Source organism: Carassius auratus, chromosome 20, assembly GCF_003368295.1.
Source record: "Carassius auratus strain Wakin chromosome 20, ASM336829v1, whole genome shotgun sequence".
NCBI classification, from domain to species: Eukaryota; Metazoa; Chordata; class Actinopteri; order Cypriniformes; family Cyprinidae; genus Carassius; species Carassius auratus.
The window spans coordinates 10,385,353-10,407,942 of NC_039262.1; the positions used below are offsets into that span (position 1 = coordinate 10,385,353).

The window sequence follows — 22,590 nt, forward strand, 5'->3', positions numbered from 1 at the left end:
TAATTATTTTATTTATAATTTTTTCACTACAATTTGTAAAAATCACATTTTCAATTTCAGCAGCTAACATCTTAAATTGCAAGCTGTTGATAAATAGGATATTTTGCATACACACTGGGTGTCTAGATGGGGTGTTGTACCAGCCTTTGTGATTATCAGTGACAAGGCTAAGCAAAAACATTTACAAAAATAATCTGATAAGCATAATCAATAGACAAAGTTACCTGTATAGCTATGTACAGATTCCAGAACTATTGCCAAATTTACAGGTGCTATAGAAGTGCTTCTGAATTGGCATTTTGGTATCTTTGCACATGCTGCTCAGAGGTGGCATGAATGCATTTACAAAAAATACTTCTGTATATTTCAATATTCAGGGCCAAAGTGGCTCTGAGCAGGAATAATTTAGTCTGAATTTTATCCAGCATGAAATTTTTATAGAGAAATTTGAGCAGGAACAGAGCAACCCTAACACATTAGATGCCCCATGACATCTAATGGAACAGCTGATTATTGAGACAAGTCACAGATTTGGTTGGAGAACAGTGCCTTAAGCTTTTGGGTACCCCAGTTAGATATCTAAAAAAGAGTGTAAAATATATATATTGAGTTGTTGTCTTGATGAAGACATCTATCACACCAATTTATTGCGGTCTGTTATAGCATTTTGCATTAAGCAGGTGTGTGACATCTCACTTTCCTGTTAAAGCGTTAGAGTGAGAACTCTGGCAGTGAAGGTTACAGTCTCACTAAATAGCGGACATTAGTGCACCCTAGACCTCTGTGAAAGGTATCCCAATTCTGTCTTTGCTGTTGGGTGACTGCACAGTCACATGGTTTTCACACTCCAGTTACTGGGCATTTTATATGCATCCAGATGTTATTCATTTGACTGGGCTTCTTTTTGTTTAGTGAGTAGAAAATCATTTGTTATTTAATCAGAAAGGTGGCTCAGACAATCAAGGCAATTTACTCTGATGCACATCAATAGTGGGCATCATATAATCAAGTTATATAAAATAAGTGTAGAGTAAGCACCCAAGGCAAAACATAGAATTTATTGTAAATGTAAATATTAAAAACAAAACTAAAAACATAGTTTCACAGTGACCCAGACTTAAGACTTAGCAGCTCTCTTTAGAAAAATGGCAAAAAAATATCGGCGTCCAATGTGCAGTGTTGGTCTTATGGAACTTGACAGTGTTGTTTAAACACACTTCTATAAATCCAGATGTAGAGTTCGCCAGTACAGTAGCACTAGGCTTATTTGGAGTTTATGTTGTTCTGGAAGTCTTTTGCATTCCAGGGTTTAAATTTAGCCTCTTAAAAGTTAATACTTCCACCGCACATACGCACACAGTTCTCGGGCTCCTGCTCCATAGGTTATTGCATCAGCTAGTTTACCAAAGTAGGCCACTGATGTTTCAACACCGTTTTTATTTGCACAGTATTGTATTTTAAAGTCAACTACTGCCACAACATGTGCTAAAATATTTTTAAAAAAAAACTGCAAAGAGTACTGCAAATCTAGATTAGTATAACATATCATCATCTTACTACACAGTGCTCTGGAAAGCTTGATTGTGGCAATGTCATTGATTGGTTGAATACCTGTATAATGATGGCTGCATTGTAATATATTAGCTATAAACTGTCAATTTGACTTTGCGTTTTTTCTCTGTGACTACAGTAAAATGGCCTCAGAGGACTTCAGTATTAATTTTATAGTGAGCATTAAACCTAGGCAGGAGGCCATGCTTAAAGCAAGAAAAATAAAACATTGCTTAGAAGAAGAAGAAGGAGCTGTTAGAAATCAGTTAACATGCTTAAAACATAATTTAAAACAGAGCAAGAAATGATACATTACAGCTATGCTAACAAAATAGTATATGAAAAGTAAATGGGATTGGAAAATAATTTGTAATTATGTTTGTTATTCATGGTTGATTGTTTTCTGCATAGTAATGTACTGTTTCACTACCTTGCAATCATTTAAACAAACATTTGTTATTTACTGAATTTGATTTAACGCTGTCATATTGTTTTCCATGCTATGTTTCTTGAGTACAACAAATGTTTATAGAGAATATGCATATTCACATTAAACAAGCTGAATTATCCCTAAAAGAGTAAATTGCATAACTTCTCCTCATGGGCTGCCATTTACTTGTTCATTTTTATTGCACTGACGCATAAGACACTGTGGGTATCAGGAAATATATGCTGACATAAGAGTTATTCATGCACCCTGAATGTCATTCAAAGATCTGTTGCAGCTATTGATCATCTATGCATGAAGAGTAGGCATAAGATCTCTCTCTTATATTGTATTTCACAATGTAAATGTATAATCAATTGTTTGGCGAAACTGTAATAATAATTGTATTGTAGAATTGTATTTTGCACATCATTTTTGAACGCGCAGCATTGTGTTACATTTTGTGTGTTAATTCTTGCTTCTTCAAAAAATTTCAGTTTAGGAAACATCTTCTAGAGATAACCTTTAATTTACAGTAGTACACTTGTAGCACACCGGGCTGTTTTGACAGGTCTTAGCATGTGTATCTTTGATCAGCAAATTGAAGTGGAGATTCGAAAGCGTTTTGTGCTGATCTGCTTTCACTATTCCACCATCACGGAGGCTGTGCTGAGTGTTGATAGCTTCAGTGACTGTGAGTAATGAGAGGCGCCCAGGTAAAATGTAAATCACAGAGCTTTGGGCCACAAATGAAATCCGCAATACGTGAATTGAATCGTGTGTGCGCGCGTTTCTGTGCTGTTTGTGTAAGGCTGCTGATGAGTGACTCGTCTGTGGTCTATGAGCTTTATGTGGCCACCTCAGCTCATTGAGCTTCCTTAAGATTAATTAAACCCAGACTGATGTCACTGCTTTTGTTGTGGCCTGTGGCATTGGTTGATCCCAAAGGGAACCAGCCATCTGTGCTATAGGACAACACAGGCGCTCAGACACAAGTGTGTTTGTGTGGGTGTTTATTTTACTTTACATTTGTAGAGCATGTTTAGTGTATTGTTCATATGACAGGATTCCATGGTTGCATAGGTTGAGCTCGTTAACAGTTATAAAATCCACTTGAGGCAATTAGTTTTAGTGAGATTACACAGGAATTCTTGTCTCAGCAAAGTCAGCACATATGTGGGATAGCTTTTGCTTGTCTGACATATGGGCCTCATGGCAGTGAGATGGCCTTTGGGACCTCAGGAGCTGAAAGCTTACTCAAAAGCACAACTGGTCAGAGGAAGCACAAAAGCAAGATCTTAAAGGGATAGTTCACACGTAAATGAAATTTCTGTAATATTTATTCACCTTCTTGACTTTCTTTTTTTCTCTAAAACACAAAAAGTATTTTTTGAAAAAATATTCTGAAATACAGTGCTTTTCAAAAAGTCAAAATTTTGGGGTCAGTAAGATTTATATATTATTTATCTTTTTGAGAAATATGTGATTCTTCAATTAGGCTGGGATGTATTAAATTGAATTAAAGTGACTGGAAAGGCATTTATAACAACATGAAGGTGAGCAAATGAGGACATTTGGGATCTTTCCCAGTGCATAAATTAGGGGTCCAGGATAAATATCGGCCGATAATTACTGTGCATCTAGTCATTAAAGCCGGTTTTATAACCAGTGGTAAATTCCATCAGGTGCATGATTTCAACTGACAAGCTGCACAATTCCAGAGACTTAGGTCTCTGCAGAGCAAAAGTGGGCGTTTATGACCTTGTGGGTGTTTTTAAATGATGCAATCAAAATGATCCCCCTTAACTGCAATCAAAATGATCCCCCCAATCAAAATGATCCCCCTTAACTAACCCTACCGCTAAACCTACCATCACTATGATGTCAACCAATCAGGTATCATGGTCTAAAAACACTCTGATCTGGTAACTCCCATTACTTTCCTGCAGAGACCTATACTTGCAATTCCACACTGATAATGAACATGAATTTGCGCAGCTTGTCAGTTAACAACCGCTCTGTGTAGAAACAGCTGCTCTGTGTGAAATCACACACCTGATGTAATTTTCCACTGATTAGATAACCGGCTTTATTGACGAGATGCGAATTAATTATCGGCTGATATTTATTGTGCACCCCTAGCATAAATTAATTGTTCTTTTCTGACCAAACCTCATTTGATGCATCAGTATTTTATCCTCATCCAGAGATATCTCTGTCTACTGGGAGTCTCTGAATTCATTTGTTAGTGTAGATGGAGGTCACTCAGGCATGCATGCAAGCCATTTTCTATTGTGTGAGGCTATTTTTCCCAGCAGTATGCATGCTAAGTGAGCCTAGACTGCAGAGTAATACAATTTGTAATTTGGCTGTAGCAGAAGGCACAATTCTTGCCTCTCGGTCTCAAACACCCTGAAGCTTGTCTCCGTGACCCAATCACATTTTTAGCAGTGCTCTCAGACTCCTTTTTTTTTTTTTTTTTTTTTTTTACATCATAGCATATATGTGGATAGTGTCACTCAAGGAGTCAAGAGGGAAACGTCTCTGTAAGGATGCTTGACAGCACTGGTGAAAAAGGCTTTTGCATTTTTAATCAATTTTCTCAGAATGGCCTCTTGTGTTTCAGTTTTTCTTTGTAACTTCGAATCTTATGTAAAAGATGCTGGCTCTTCGATAGTCTGATCACCTACAAAGATCTCAAACTCTAATTTCAATTAATAACCTCTTTGTCTCTGCAATGAAATCAGTTTGAAGTGTGAAATTAGATACATTAAATTAGTATCATTCATCCATAGTTAGACATGGATTTTATAGAGCACAAAAAGTGATTCTTGCACACAGCGCTTCTGTATTAGCGTTTCTCAGTCTCAGATAGCCAAAGGCTCTGTTGAAAATTCTTGAATTGTAAATGAAAAATCATATTATAAGACCATAGCAAGCAGTGTGATTAGAGTTCAGAGGGCTTCCCCATACTGTCTATTTATTCTCTCCTTTCATATTTCAACAGATTCACAACTTAATTATAAATTAATTATTCATAAAAAACTAATAAAATAACATAATTGGCTATGGGCTTCTCCTGAATGGGTGTTTGTCAGCAGTTCAGCGGCCTTTAAAAGTTTGAGAAATCCTTTGTAGCTTTTTCCTACTTTTAGTTCAAGGTGAGCATATTTTTTATAGAGCATTATTGAAGGATTTTGCAAGTTAACCGGATGCAGATATGGAGGTGATAAAGATGCGGGCTCATTCAACCATCTCATTAAGCTGTCACATACAGGAGCGTGAGCCACCTGCTTGGTAAAGTGCAGTATCTGGCAATAAATTTTAGTTATTTAAGGGATTAGAGATTAGCTGAGATGAGGAAAAGACAAAGAACCATCTCTTCAAACTCCCACTTTAGGTGAGAGTCACGGAATGCTCTAAATTGTTCTTTTTATATTGACAAGTTGTCAGTGGAGTGTGAAGTCTGAAGTAGTCTAAAATATATATAAAAAAACTGCTATATTTGTTATTGTATATTAAATCTCTCTCTCTCTCTCTCCCTCTCTCTCTCTCTCTCTCAATATATATATATATATATATATATATATATATATATATATATATATATATATATATACATACATACATACAGTATATACAGTCAAACCAAAATGAATCAAACACCAGATATATATATATATATTTTTTTTTTTCTTTATATTTTTCTTATTCATAAATGTAAGTGAGGATTGCAAAATAAAGTGAAAAGTGACATGTTATACACCAAAATTCTTCATACAGTGGACTAGCAGTAAAATGTGGGATCAAAAAATTATTCAAACACTTTGACTTGACCATGTTTAGTTTAAGTGTTTTTTCTTGAATTGCCAGTGCAACCTTTTTACACCACAGACTGAACAAAAATAAACATTGCTTGTAATTGGTTGACCTAAATTGGTATTATCCAAATGTGTATGTAAACTTAACAGCTGGGTAGGTTTTTGTTGATTGTGATCCATAACATATCTTTCTATCAAATTTATCTAACATTATCAATATGATTTTTTTCTGACAGTTTAACTCTGAGTTCTTGTCATATTGTTTTACCATTTTCTAAAATATAGTGAATAAACTGCGATATAATGTGAGAAATGTTGAGGCTATATGTGTGTGTGTGTGTCTGTACTGTGTACATATATATATATATATTTTAGTCAAAATTAAACGTCAGATTACTCATTAAATAAGCATGTACATTTTCACTCAAATTGTTATGCTGTTAATATAAAATTTGCTTTTAATTAAAAAAAAAACTTCCCTAGTGGCCTCAGAATTGTAGACAACACTGTACTTAAAATGATTTATTATGTATTTCAGACGACTGAAAAATTCTGCAGTGTTCGAGACCTGGGCTGACTGAGCATTTGCGTACATTTCAAAATAGCATTGTGGGAGGGGCAATTTTGTGTGTTCCCCTTTTCTCAAGTTCATGTCAGTGACAGGGCTGGGTGAGTCGTGAGCATTTATTTGGCACCAGAGCACATCAGGACCTCTCGGGTTACAGCCTCTGAAGTCTTCAGGCCACACACCCACACCTGTTCATGTCCTTAAAGACACAAACGGAGCATGTTGAAGGGGGGTGGAGCGACCCATATTACTCTGCTGCACCTGTGTTTAAATTCACAGCCACGTTGGCTTGAATAGGGTCGGTCTGTCAGGCACAGATTGGTTTGGCAGAAGGTCCAGGCAGTCATGCGTACAGAATATGGACACATAACAGAGACTTTGGACAGTTCTGGTTTTTGCCCTTGTGATTCGGAGCGGACGCACCCCACCCCCCGCATCCTTAAACACGCAATACCCCTATAGATAGACTGTGACTCTGCCCCTTAGCTGTTTTGCAGATGGCTTTGCGGCTCCCCCCCGGATCACTTTGCTGCAGATTCACCAGATTCCTTGGCAGGGGATCTAGGTGGGACCTAAGAAAAGGAAGATCTCCTCTTTTAGATAAAGTCCACTCCACTGCATTAGTGTATAATGCTGTATTGTAAATATAGATACATGCATACATCTGCAGATCACTGTTAACCCAAACACAAACATTTGTCTCACTTATACTAACGCTGTGTATTATTGAGAATCAGAATGGTCTTTTTTGCCAAAAATAAATCAACTGAATATGTAAGTAAACAGAATATTTGCAGAATATATTACCCAAAGCACAGATATACCTATATGCATGTGTTTTATGTGCAAAGTGCACAGAATTTGTGACAGCATGTATGCAATTTAACAAATCGGTTTGATTTGGAATATTGCATCGATGTGTTGCACAGTTGTACTATTGAACATGATTGTGGCGAGTGGAGCGGGGCCGAGAGGCGTGGGAATGGAGCGAGGCCGGTGGAGTGATTGGAAATGAGCGACACCTGCTCGACCAACCGGTCTCGAGTCCCACAGAGGAGATGGAAGGATATAAAACAGGAGCGACGACAGTGAAGGACGAGAGAGGACCAGGCCTGGATTTATTTTGTGTTTTAATTTTGTTTGTGAACGGCATTCGTCTGCGAGGGGCTGCCGCACTGTTTTGTGTTTATTTTGATGATTAAAAGCTTCAGTTTGATTGTCTGCCGGTTCCCGCCACCTTCTTCCCATAATTATGGAGTTTTTATTGTTACAATGATATTATGCCAAATGGTAAAGGAATACTTCATCTTCTACTTGTGTAAATATACTCACCTACATGTCGTGCCAAACCTTTATGACTTGACTTCTTCTGTGGTACACAAATGAATATTAAAAAAAAGAATTGTCTTAGTCCTGTCAGTGATAAAAACAATACTAGAACTTTCACTACTTGGAAAAAAAACAGAAAAACAACAACAACAAAATACATATCCTTTGATTTGATCAGTTTGCAGCAGTAACCTATATAAAAGGGTTCATCAGTTGGAATTGGATCCGGCATTAACAGTTTGGCTTGGGTTTTTTTCCACTGTGAAGAGATCTATCTCAGGATCTCAAGCTGTCCTTGCTCAGCAGCCTTGACTGATCTATGGATTATTATTTAAAGTCAAATACAAGACCGATACTTTTAAGTGAATAGGCGAGCACTGAACACATTTGTTTCAGGTTATGAGGGACTAAATGGGGCCAGAACAATTTGGAAATTGCTGGCAATTTGTTTGTCAGTTTTGTAGGCTTCAATTTAGATGCAGTACATGCATTTCAGCTCCATTCAGAAAATTTACTTGATTCAAACTTATTTGCATATAATGTCAGTATGCTACAAACAAATCTGCTATGTGGTCTGTTCTCTGTTCCAGTAGAATCACCAAATAAAAATGCACCCAAATGCACCCCAGTTATGATTTGCATCCACTGATATGCAGTAGCAGTTTTTGGGACTGCTCACGATCTAGGCAAAAATCATAACACTAGAGCCCTATGCTATATCTGCGCTGCACTTTTCAAGGGCCCTCTCTTCCTTTGGGGCCCCGGTAATCAGTACTGGTTTTACCCACAGTCCGATGCCCCTAACTCGGATATATATAATAAAGGTGTAAATAAATATAGATTTAAACTCAAAGATACAAGACCCAGAATAAGGCGAGATGTACATCACGGAGCGCTAAACACTCCTGCAGTGTGCGTTTCATTCATACTCGAAGCCAGAGGGCGCTCTCGCGCAGAAAGACATATCAGGAAATTCCTAATATGGACAAAAGCATCCAGCTGTATGAAAACAGGAAACTTTTGGAAGAGTTTCGAATTGATATACGATTACGACAATATATGGTTTTTCAAGTCATCTCCAGCAGGTAATAAATAAATTATATGAACAATGCAGTGCTGATTGACATAGCATTTATTACAGTTTACAAACTATTCTGCCTTATTATGTGATAAACAGTGTTTGTAGTATATAAACAAATCATTATTATTTGTTGTTGTCCAGCAGTTATAGATTTTTAAGCCAATTAAAAGCTAAAAATTAGAGAAAAATTTAAGTTTTTGAACAGTAAGCTTGTTAATTTTGTTTAAAGAAGTCTCTTCTGTTCACCAAGTCTGCATTTATTTGATCCAAAGTACAGCAAAACAGTAAAATGTTGAAATATTTTTACTAGCCTATTTAAAAATAGCTGTTATCTATTTGAATATATTTCAAAATGTAATTTATTGAACATCCCGGATCTGTTTTTTCGCTCTTCTTTATTCTTTTTTTATGTATTATAGAGTATCGGATCGGGACTTGTTATTGGTAGATGCTGAAAATCAAATGACTCGGACTCGAGGGCAAAAATCGGGACATCCTTAGTGTAATTAAAACATTTTTTTTAAAATTAGAAACATCATCAATATGAATGTTGAAGTCACCAACAATCACAATTTTAGTAAATAGATGATAACAAAATCACTAGATATATCTAAGAAGCAGCTGTTTTGGCCAGGATGACGATAACTTAAAATACACTAAAAGGGATCTGTACGACCAACTTGCAATTCAAAAAGTCCCAACATTTACCATCCAAAAAAAAATCATTTTCTAAACTCAGCAGCAAGTCTTCCATCACGGCCTGAAAGTCTAGGCAGAATAATAAATGTATAATCCTTTGGACAAATTTCCTTAAGAGGAGCATTTTCCAAATTTCTCTGCTAGGTTTCAGTCATAAACAAAAAAAAATTCAGCTCCTTGGTTTTAACAATATCATTCAGAACAAGAGTTTTATTAGTTATTGAATGAGCATTTACCAGTGCCATCCTGAGAGTTACAGCAAAAACTTTGGGGACTTGATCCGCCTCATGCATTCACTGGCAGGAAAACGTTCTTCACAAACGTATCCGAGAAGATGTATTGGTGATAGGAGAATCTGACATTGTCAGGAGTAGACAAGGGAAACTCATTCCAAAGATAGGGCCCATCTGGACCAACATATACCACATATACTGTAGATTTTAGCGATGTTTGTATATTTCATCAATGTATGCATTTTATTTTTCATTGATCATTTATTGTTTAAAAAAAAAATCTTACTGACCTCAAATCTTTTAATGGTATATGCAATAATGCTTTTAGGTGGGGATTAAACTGATTAACATACAGAGTTTAATGTAAGGTAATGTAGACTTATTTGTTTACATCAGTGGTTGGTTTGGCATCTGTAATATGTTACTAGGTGCCCGACTGCTTTACTGTCAGAGTAACAGAGTTCCTGTTGTCATTCTTCAGTTTTAGCATAGCTTAGACAACAGAGCCAGACAACCAATATTAATTAGCATAACTCAAGCCCAAATACACACAGGCTATTATATGTCTATTCAGAATGCTGGAATGCTACCTGTCATCTCATTACCGCATCGTAAACCTTATGAATAAAATATAAAATATGAACTTACACATTGTGACTGTGTTAAGGAATTGTTAAAGCTCTGATGGTGTTCATCAGAATCATGGCAACCATCCGCTTGGATTAATGTTACACGTGAGCTGGAGCACAAGAAGAGGAAACACAAATGAGACAGAAATCAATATTTTCCTCCTCAGAGAGAATAAGGATGTACAGAGATTGAATGTGGATTTTAATGACATACGTGTCTTCACTTTTCTTCCTTTCCTCCAGTGACAGTTTTGAGGTAATTTAGCTGTTACCTCATTAATAAATTTAAACTTATTATGACCTGACAGAAGTTCAGCATTTTCACGTGTTTTTTTTTTTTTTTGTATCTGTAGTTATTTTATTTGTAGCAATTTTATTATATATTTCACGTTTAGCTATTGATAGCCATTTTTGCTATCAGCATGGCAGCTGTTAAACATTGTGTAACTGAAATGTGTATTTTTCCACTATCAAAAAAATGCTCCTTTTAAGCTTCTCAATAAACCTGACACAGCAACAATGGCTCGTCCAATGGTGTGAGTTTGGGGCAGTATTATTACTTTGGCTGGCCAATAGCAGGTAGGGGGAGTGGCCTGGAAACCTGTTTGAAAACAGACCTTATTTTAATATCAGTTTGGTGATGTTGGTTTCACAGAAATGACACACTTCGGCTTTATGTTTTGCTAAGTTTTTAGGACTGGATTGAATGAAAATGCTTGGAGTGTTTTTAAGCATTCATTTATTTCATTGTTTTTGTCTTGACAGGATGATGAGGTGGTACTGCAGTGTGTCGCCGCCATACAGAAGGAGAATCGCAAATTCTGTCTTACAGCAGAGGGACTCGGAAATCGCCTGTGTTATCTAGAGCCCACATCAGAGGCGAAGGTAAAGCCTCATGTGTTCTGAGAAACTAATCACTGCTTCAATATCCCTGAACCTTTCCACACATCCCCCAAGGCAGAAATTGAATTTAGAAAACAGCTTTAGAGATCTACAATATACGAGTGCATAATTTTAATATTACACAGTATGTTTTTTTTAAAGTATGCTGATTAAGGAATACTTTAAACACTGTACCTCTTTATGGGTTAAGAAAATTGCGTGATTAAAAATACTTGAAGCAGGGAGACTTATACATATTTGCCTTTGATATGTTGTCCTCTAGAAGTACATCAAATTAATGGCAAGAGATTCATGTAGTTGAAAACCATAGCAACAGCAAGTGATCCTAGTGCTCTGCAACATATTTTCTATGCATTAGGAGGAAAGGCACTAGAAGATGTGTGGGCATCTCTGTGGTAATGTGCGGTGTATCTACCGAGACTGACCTTCTTCATACATTGTAAAAATGAAGGTGGATAATGATGATAATCTTTCTATTATCATATAAAGTATTGGTCTTCTTCATAAAAATCTATAAATGAATCCTTATGGATTCACGTGCAATGCATAATGGATAACCCTGAGTGACACTGAGACATCTGCTGTAATTGCCTGAGTGACGTACGTAGAATATAAAACTGTCAGCATTTACCATCATGCTTTACCATCTCTCTGGTCTCTCAGATGCATATTTCAAACTATAAATAGAAAGGTTTTTTATGTGAAGCATATATAGGGGTAAGGGTTCATATATATGGGTCATAATCAAGGTCATTAAGTTTTTATTGTTGAGTCTCATGTGTGCAGTGTTCATATAGGGGCCAATTAAGTGCTCAGTGTGGATTTTAAGATTTATAAATTATTACACACACATGCACGCACACACACACACACACACACATGCACGCACACACACACGCGCACACACACACACACAATTCTACAATAAAATAATGCATTTTATAATTATTTAATAATAATATTTTAATGACAATGAATAGGGTTAGGGTTTTGTGTATATATATATATATATATATATATATATATATATATATATATGTTACACATATTATATGTATTACTATAATTATAATTACTATGTATTAACTTATAAAAAAAATAAAAAAATATGTATAAAAATAGTTTCTAGGGTATCATATAATGTGTGAGTTGCATTTCTTCGAATGGGGATGTGTAGAGGAATTTCTAACCTGACTGAGACGTAATACTTCTATAGTATTATTATTATTTTTTTTTTGTATTTTATGGCTGCAGATGACTTTCCCCAGAGGCACCTGTCACTCTGCTTAGCACATTTTCCCCACTCACATGTCATATGAAAACTTGGTAACACTTTAGAATAAGGTTCCATTAGTTAATGTTAGTTAATGTATTAATTAACATGAACAAACAATGAATAATACATTTATTACTGTATTTATTCATCTTCGTTAATGTTAGTTAATGAAAATACAGTTATTCATTGTTAGTTCATGGTAATTCACAGTGCATTAACTAATGTTAACAAGCACAACTTTTGATTTAAATAATGCATTAGTAAATGTTGAAATTAACATGAACTAAGACTTATAAATGCTGTAGAAGGATTGTTCTTGCTTAGTTCATGTTAACGAAAGTAGTTAACTAACATTAACTAATGGAACCTTATTCTAAAGTGTTACCGAAAACTTAAAAGGGCACTGGTCACCTTAAGTCATGGCTGGTTTCTCTTATTTCTCAACACAAAGGAAGAGTTAAGTAGGAAAGTGCTTTTAAAGTATACGCTCAGTGAGACTGTACGTGATTCAGACTCTATATGTTATCAGAAGGTGACAGAATGTTCACTTTCTCAGGATAGCTGAATCAGACAGTCAGGGGGCTTTAAATAGCAGCCTGATAAACAGATGCAGGGTGGGAGTAGACGTCTCTAGACCAAAGGTGGAGCTCACCACTTGCTAATGTTAATCCTTACTGGCCTCTCAAGCTAATCCTAATGAGCACATATTGAAAACAGAACATCTATTTGGGACTAATGAAGGGCTTTAACCTGTAAACATAAACACTGTACCAATTATCTGACTTTATCCATAATCAAAATACAAATAAACAACTACACCCACAATATCTCTTCACAGTATTTTCCTCCTGACCTATGCATCTGCAACTTTGTGCTGGAGCAGTCGCTCTCAGTGCGGGCCCTGCAGGAGATGCTTGCTGGGCAGAGCGGTGAAGGGGTAAGTAAACAAATCACAGTCATTACAGGGTACTTACTATACTGAATATATCTAGACCTATAGAAGTATACTTCAAAATCTTTTACTTTTGAGTGCATTCAAATGTCAATAGGGAAATATAATAGTGCACTATCATGGAAAGACAGTGTATATACAGAGTGTGTATATAAAACTATACTCCATTGACTCTAGTTCATCTGCATTCTATATGACCAAGTAAGTAATCAAGAATGATGACACTGATATTAGAAAACCAGAATTCACACTAGCAGATCTGATTTGGACAGTTTTATGAATTGGATGTTATTCCAATTGCTTTAGATTTTCAACATGATAGTAATGCAAATCCGTTATCCCTTAATCATTTAAACATCTACTTACTAACAAATGCAGGTGAGGTATGTATTGTCATAAATGGATCAAATATTGTCATCTTTTTTCATTTCTGTGATAGTATAGTACCTCACCTTCTGCTTTGCATAGACTAATTTTACCGCTCCATGTCTATTATGCTTTCAGTTGCCTGTAGAAGGCCAAATTATTATTATTTTGTTTCATAATCCTGTTTTTTTTTTTTTTAATGAAATGCACAATATATATTTTAGCGAAGTTATTTCAAGTGTTTTTTGCTTATGGGCATCATTCAGTTCATTATATCTAGTATCCAACCAATATAAATATTTGATTTTGATTTCTAAAAACAGTAGCAAGAGTGGGTTTAATTAATTAATTTGGTAAGACATAATGAATTGAATGCGCCAAAGTGGCGAGGGATTTCCAACTGCCTTTTTTAATCATATCTGTATTTTTGTTCATCGTTGCAAGAATCCTGATCATGAGCAATGGGTATGTTCACAATTTGTTGACCAAAAAGTATGCATGAATGTCAATCGGATATATGTAAAAAATATATTTTACTCACATAATTATACCTACTGCTCCTTTTTAAGCATCCCAACCACTTCTTTAACTAAACTGGATTTTAAGTGTGCCTTAACTCGTGGCATTACCCAACTAATACAGTTCACAAGTGCTAACCCTGTCAGAAAATCAAGGTTTCTCTCCTTTATCTCAGGCTTGTCTCCCTCTTTCCATTTTTATGTTATGATTGAGAGTGTGAAAATGTTCCTGTAGCCCAAAGAAGATGAATTAACTTGTCAAACCTAGAACCTAGTGGCCCTTAATTATGCAAAGCCCAGAATAAAATCTACTGGCTAAGCATGTTCTGAACGGGGCCATTGGAATGCTTTATTTGCCCTCCCTTCAGTACAAAATGGCATGCTCGATATTTTGAAATGAGATTGCAACAGCATACATTTTATTGGCCCGGTGCTGTGTATCTGTTGCGCTAACATTAATGTCTAGGAGAGAAAGAGTTCTGTTGGAGAAGCATTATACAGTACTTCACTGTAAAAATTCCTATGGATGTGTGTCATTTATTTAATTAATTCTCTTTTTAATGCCTTTTTTGTGTTGATTATGTGTAGTTTGAGATGTGATCTGTTTCTTCTTGCATTTGGACTCTAACACTCTCAAATTTCAGGAGTACCAATGAGGAGGAAATGATCTGGAATGTTGATTCCAGAATGAATGCTTCTTGATATGTGCCATAAAGTTCACTTTTTTTTTTTATGTTTCACTTCTTTTTTTTAGTATACCATGCTACCTTCAGAGTGTAATATATGCTACCATTCAAATGTTTAAAGTCAGATCGAAATTGACTTTAGCATTGTTTCAAATTTTTTTTATTTAAAGTAAATGCTGTTCCTTTGAACATCTATTCTTCAAAGAATTCTGAAGAAAAAAATAACATACTGTATATATGTTGTGTAAACATTTTTTTTTTTTTTTTTTTTTTTTTTTACATCAGGATGGTTTCTATGGGATCTTTTTTTATCAGCAGTCCAAAGATCTTGCCATTTTTACTAGGCTGTCAACTTGAAACTGTCTAGAAGTGTCAGTTTCTGGTTAAATGTGCAGCTAACTGTGCAATATCACAGTGACTCAGCCAAGGACTGTAGTTTATCATCTGATGTTTCAGCAAGACAGCAGGCATACTCTTACAGCAGCAGCTGGGAGTAGGGAACACAAGTTTTAACTTTCCTCTTTGTCAAAGTCATACGTTTTTAGACTATCATTGAGAAGTTCAGATGAAACAGTCAGATATTGTGATATTTTTTAATTAAGAGAAACATCTTTTTTCCCTATGCACTCAGAGGCTTATAAGACGGGTAAGTATATTACTCTGTTCCTCTCTTTCTTGTGGTCCTTTTTTTTCCACACACTCCTAACATTTCCTCATCTACGGTACAACAACGAAATTTAGTTCTCGTTCAAACAAATGAATGAGAAATTTCCCTTTAACATCCGTCCAGCATGTTCTTCCCAGTGCCAATGTTTCTGATTCAGTGACTCTTTATTTTAACAGTGAACGTTCTGTCCACGTCTCTGAACCCTTGCCTTGAGTTGCTAACAACATTGTACTCTCTCTTGTGTAGGCAGCACAGGGCGGTGGACATCGGACACTGCTCTACGGTCACGCCATCCTCCTTAGGCATTCCTTCAGTGGAATGGTGAGAATGCGATACACAAATTGAACCCTGTGGGGAGAAGGATTAGGCAGCCTGTCACAGCTTACGGCTAAAACACATCAGCTTCATGATCACTGACTCCCTACAGAATATTTGGGGTATATGGGGAGGAGTGAAAATGGTTTAACATCATGAATGACAGGACAGCTTATGTTTTAATGGGATAATTATGTTTTTATTTTATCAATAAACATTAAATACTGTATAGAGCTTGAAGCTTACTGAACTTGGTCTTCTGGGGGTCTTTACCAGTGATGCAGTGCTGAAGTTTAGGGAACCTTATTTATCATAATTTGTTAGTAGAATTTAATCTTGTTTCTTTGTTTTTCCATAGTACCTAACATGCCTAAAGACTTCCAGGTCTCTGACAGACAAACTGTCTTTTGATGTTGGCCTTCAAGAGGATTCAACTGGTATCAACAACAGTGCTATTTTAGTATTTATTCATATTTTGAAACAGCTTTTATTTTGATATTTTCATTTTACTTTTATTTTTTTATTTTTTTTCAGTTTTAGTAATTTTAGTACTTAATCTTAATCTTATTTCAATGTATTTTCCAAGGCAAACTTTTTCATTTATTAAACGTTTTTAATTATTTTATAAAACTGTGACATTTGAACTGTAGTTAACAGATGCAGTGCTAGGACTACTTCCCAAGCTTTGAAAAGAGATCCAAAATTAAACATAGATATCTTACTATTTTTGTGTATTGTGTCACATGAATATCGGTATCAACATCTAAGGTTGTAAACATCAGAAAGGTGAATTCAGTTCATCAATGTCAAAGGTTGATTGGATTTTTTAACAGCTGTTGGACATTGATAATCTGTCTTTTTTATTTACATTTGAGGAGTTTCCTCTTACTGATGATTTGTACTATTAAAGGGGAAGCTTGTTGGTGGACAATTCACCCGGCATCCAAGCAGAGGTCAGAGGGTGAGAAGGTGCGCATTGGAGATGACCTCATCTTGGTCAGTGTGTCCTCTGAGAGGTACCTGGTGAGTATCTGGTGTGTGCAATGAAGCAATTTCCATACAATACCAAGTCATAGTGAGCATGATTTCAAGCTCCACTAAAACACAGTATAAATAGTCCATCAAACTCATGTGTTAAAAAAAAGTTACGGACCGGGAGTGGTAAGAAACAACCAATCAGAGCTGCGGTCTGTAACTTTTTTTTGTGTTCAAAGTATACAAAATTTATATAATAAGCGAGTACACCATGAATCCATTTTCCAAAACGTGTTTTTAGCCTTTCCTGAATCACTAGGGTACACCTATAATAAGCGTTTATATTCGGACTATTTTAGATTGCTTCGGGGGTACCGCGGCGGAGTAATCCAGTACCTTTGTGATTCTTCATAGACATAAACAGAGAGAAGTAGTTCCGGCTACGATGTTCTTCCGCAACACTCAAGCAGTTCTGTTTATTAACCGCTAGAGCGTCAAAAGTTACCGACTGCAGCTTTAATGTTGTTTATTGATGTTTAATGAGTTTTCATACTTTTGGGAGCTTGACAGGTTTAGGTAGTCCTTACAAACTGCCGTAGTGTGGAAAATTTTGGCTGATCTATTCCTTTAATGGATTCAGTCCCCCACAGTCAGCGTTTAGAATTTCTCAGATGAACTTTTAACATTAAGCAATGCAAATTGAACATATACTGGTTGTCTCTAGAAGAAAAAAAATGAAAAGAAAAAGTTCTTCCATAATATCTCATTATAATTTCATTTGTGCTTCGCCATATGTGCTGACAGTTATACCTCTTTCATACAGAGGGAGACCATCAGGTTTAATCAAGTAAGTTGTCATGGTGACGTGCTCAGCCTTCCAATAGATGTACTTGTGGAGAATGGACAAATAGGCAGACTTTTCAGAAATATAGGATTATATTTGACTGACCATGTGCAAATTATGGGTAACTTGGAGGGGTCTAAATCCCCTAACAAAGTTTTTAACAAAATTGTTTGTATTCTTATGAAATATACTTCTGTGCACAGCTTTTTCAAATAGCTCTTCTGTATTTTAATGCATTTTAAAATGTTGTTTATTCTTGTGGTGTTAAAGGTGAATATTCAGGATCTTTTACTCCAGTCTTTAGTGTCACACGATCCTTCAGAATAAATTCTAAAATGCTGATTTGCTGATATTTTTTTTTTTATAATAATAAAATAAAATAAAAATAAGAATAAATAAAAAATGTATTCATATCAATTTTGAAAACAGTTGTGCTGCTTAATATTTTTGTGGAAACCTTGGTAGATTTTTTAGGATTTGATGAATAGAAAGTTCAAACTAACAGTTTATTTGAAATCGAAATATTGATAGCTATGTAAATGTCTTTACAGTCTCTTTTGATCAATGAAAGAGTGCTGATTAAAAGTATCAGAAATAGTTCAAACCCCTGAAAGCCAGTATGTAATTTGGATAACGGAATCCCAGTTTGTTTAGGTCCGTTGCAATGTTTAGGTCCAGCTACAGTATGAATTAACTGAAGTCTCTTGGAACAGTTTCCAGAGCTGCTCATGCAGAGTTAGTGTCTGTAGTCCTGGGAAAGACAGTCGCTGTTTGTTTTCTAGACAGTAATCTTTTAAAAACAGATTTGTAACTCAGCTGCTGACAACACAGACAGGCTAGCAACATCAAGGCCACATGCCAGTATCTCTCTTCCTGTTCTGCTTTGCTATATCTATTTCTCCCTGTCTCCCTTAATCACTGCCTTCCTCTTTTTTAGATTCTACAAGTTAATTCAATCAAAAACACACAAGCATAGGTAGTTTGATAAAACTCTTGTGTCTTTCCCTCTTTTGTAGCACCTCTCCATCTCCAATGGAAGTATTCAAGTGGATGCTTCATTCATGCAAACATTGTGGAACGTTCAGCCTACCTGCTCCAGAAGCAACATGGAAGTGGGTGAGTTCAAAAGTCAACACTTCTTTTGTCTTGCTGTACTATTTTAAGAGCTCAATTGATAGCACTTTATTTTACAGTCCTGTTCCTCATGTACATACTATGTACTTATTATAGTAATTACAATAACTATGTAATAACTAGGTACTAACCCTGAACCTAACCCTACCCCATGTATTTACCTTGTATTACCAGAACTTTCTTAGATAAATACACTGTAAGTACACTATAAGTACAAGTTAGCACACGTACTGTAAAATAAAGTGCAACCGCTCAATTGATATTAGGAATGGTCTCACTGTTCCCTTGTCTCTGTAGGATTTCTTCTGGGTGGGCATGTGATACGCTTGTTCCATGGGCACGACGAGAGCCTCACCATACCAGGATCCGAGCAAAGCCTAGAGCAACAGAGGTGAATCAATGAATCTATCTGTCATTCTATCGCTCGATCTATTGATATGACATGACATTGTGACATTATTTCCTATAGAGTGGTGAACTATGAGACTGGCAAAGGAGGGTCCAAGGCCAGGTCTTTATGGAGACTGGAGCCTCTTCGGATAAGGTGAAATCAAATACTTACTTACCTTCTTCTGTGCACGCACACACACACACACACACACACACACACACTTTGGGTTGCAGTGAACTGCAGTAAATTTTTGATGACCCAGACTTGGTTGTGCCTTTGCTGTCTTTTCCAATTATGCACAAAAGGGTAGTTCAAAGTCAGGTCAGTGAGCAGTGCATCTAATCCATGACTGTTAGAAAATTGAAAAGTTTCCTATTCTTCTGCAAAGGATTATCGATTGTTCAAGCATTAAAATGGTTAACAACTCTTATTTAATGGATTGTGTGGAAAAATTAAAAAGATGCATACTCACAGGGGAGTCTTTTTCTTGAATTGTAGCTGGAGCGGGAGTCACATCAGATGGGGTCAGCCCTTCCGCCTCCGCCATCTCTCCACTGGTCACTACCTGGGCCAGACAGAGGACAATGGCCTGATACTGCTGGACAGAGAGAAGTCTGACACCACTGCAACAGCCTTCTGTTTCCGGTCAAGCAAGGTTTGATCCATTTATTTTAAAGTTGTCTACAGATGAAAGAAATATAAGTTATACTCAACCAACAGCATGTGCAGCGTAATGTTGTTTACCACAACCTAATCTGATTGGGTTACACTGAAGGGAATGGGCCATTATTAAATGTTAAAGTACCCACCATTTCAATAGTGGAGACAAAGTATAAAAAAAAATTCTGTAAAAAGTTGCATCCAGTTTTAATATTTTATGAAATTATACTCTAGTAAAAAAGTTTAAAAAAGTATAAATATATAATAAATTAATTTCATACTAAGCATAGTTCAGATCTATTAACATATTTACTGACTTACTGCTCATAACGTAAAAAAATATATATAATCAAACTTTATTTTGAGTGTTACTTGTGCACAATGCATATTTATTATTATTAAATCTAAAATTTGTTTTAATGTCTCTGTTGATTAGGATTGTATGGTCTTTGAATAATAAATTGGACCTGAATTATACTTAGTTCCACTTTAGCACAATCAAATATAATTAAATATACTTATATATGTTTATACATACAGTTGGACCTCTGCACTACTTAAGCACAATTAAAGTGCATTAAGCACAACATTTGTTGTTCCAATTTAGTAGACTTTAAGTATACCAGCTTATTATACCAAAAGTACAATTGCAGGTTTTTATAGAGTAAATAAATATGTAAATGTATTTGTAGTATACTTAGCATGAAATAAATGTATATCAAATGTATCTTAGTATATTTATTTGTCACTAGTGTAAGCTTCACGTCTTTGTTGTTAAATTTCCCCCAGAAATGTCCACTGTAAATGCCTTATCCTTATTTTTCTTTCCGCTAATCAACATTATGACTCAGCTTAACTTGTACCGAATAAGTAACATTCCTTAAATTTAATTAATCAGTAAATCAGACGAATCAATGACGTTCATAGCTACACCGCATCATCATTTGGACAAATTGGCTTGATTAGATTGTAGCCCTGCTAGTCAGAGATTAGAGTCTGTAATTGCTACATCTGTTTCCCTATTACTAATCCTCAGTGCAATATTACTGTATTGGAGTTTCATTAGCCCTCCTCTGCTGCAACAAGGCGAGAGGTCACAAGCCCAGCTGTGCTGCTGTGTATTTTATCTCAATAACACTTAAAATAGGCTCACAAAATTATTGACTGTGACTGTCCAAACTGAACAGATGACAATATTTGGCACTGCAAAGGCAGTACTCATGCGATTTGTCTTTCCCTTCGCAGGAAAAGATTGACTCTGGCCCAAAGCGTGATATTGATGGTATGGGGGTTGCAGAAATCAAATACGGCGATTCCTTCTGCTTCATCATGCATGTGTCCACTGGCCTGTGGTTGTCCTACCAGGCGCCTGATGCCAAATCTTCTCGCCTGGGACCACTGAAGAGAAGGGTGAGAGATAGTGTCCTTGTGGTCACGATTACATGATTACAACAACTTTGAATAGCATGTACATCTTTAATGACATCATGTGCTGTAAGTTATGATCCTGTTAAAGATTATGGGGCTCTCAGGATGGTCTAATGTTGGCTCAAGCTTAACCGCAGTGGCTTCTGTGTAGAGTGTAGGATATACGAGGCCATGGTTTAAATGTGATAATGAGGTAGGCATGGTGACAGTGAGTTTTTGGGGAGTGGTCAGGATTACTTGTTTAAATGGACTGCACATCTTTCCAGCGCTGTGGTATGCAGCTTAAGTCTGGGCTAAAGGCCAGAAAAAGCATGCAACCTTTACGCACAGACCAGTCAGCCAAAGCCATAACTTTGGTGACACTCGATTCGATTTTCACTTCGAAAATATTAAACCACTCTTTCATTTTTGTAGCTTATGAAGTCTGTTAGACTCTGTCATTTATGTGTGGAGGAGGTGCCGAGTTAAAGATAAAACCCAAAGACAATCTGTCTACAGTTGCTGTAGAGAAGATAAACACAACAATCGTTGACAAGGCCACTTTTAGGACGTGCATTAATCACTAAACATTTTCAAAATAAGTTAATAATAAGAAACTTTTCTTGACCATTAAATCAGCATTTTAGAATATTTTCTGAAGGATCATGTGACACCAAAGGCTGCTGGAAATTCAGCTTTTTGCCAGCACAGGAGTGAGTTACATTTGTAAGTATATTCAAATATTAAAAATAATTTGTGAAAATATCTCATATCTCCTATTACTATTTTACCTAAATATTTTTGTTAATAAATCTGATATGCTGTGGTGTACAACATTCTGTGTTCAAATGTAAAATCTGGGATGCAAAATGCAAAATGAAAAAAATATTAAAAAATAAAGTGACAAAATTACAAGGTCAAATAAAAAATTATTCAGATTCTGCAATAATATCTAGGTCAGATGTTCATTATTAAGCAGAAATATTACAAATATTAATACTCAGAAATTCAACTCAAACTTTTAGTGTAATCAAACTTTCTTCATGTAATTTCTATGTATTTTGCATAGAATTCATTGATTAACAATACTATTGCACACTAATCCAACTGTATTTATTACCACTGTTCTTACATTGCTGCTGTGCATAATGTACATAT

At 35.9% G+C, this 22,590-nt stretch overlaps 1 protein-coding gene across 1 annotated transcript in view; it reads left to right on the forward strand.

Annotated features, from left to right (window-relative positions):
- Positions 1 to 22,590, forward strand: part of LOC113120877 (ryanodine receptor 3) — a 72,303-nt gene that overhangs the window by 1,333 nt on the left and 48,380 nt on the right. Inside the window, 11 exon segments of the mRNA XM_074559974.1 lie at positions 11,104 to 11,223; positions 13,356 to 13,454; positions 14,280 to 14,300; positions 15,953 to 16,027; positions 16,380 to 16,458; positions 16,932 to 17,044; positions 18,857 to 18,956; positions 19,272 to 19,365; positions 19,444 to 19,518; positions 19,864 to 20,020; positions 21,271 to 21,435. Of these exon segments, the coding sequence (XP_074416075.1) occupies positions 11,104 to 11,223; positions 13,356 to 13,454; positions 14,280 to 14,300; positions 15,953 to 16,027; positions 16,380 to 16,458; positions 16,932 to 17,044; positions 18,857 to 18,956; positions 19,272 to 19,365; positions 19,444 to 19,518; positions 19,864 to 20,020; positions 21,271 to 21,435 (1,098 nt within the window).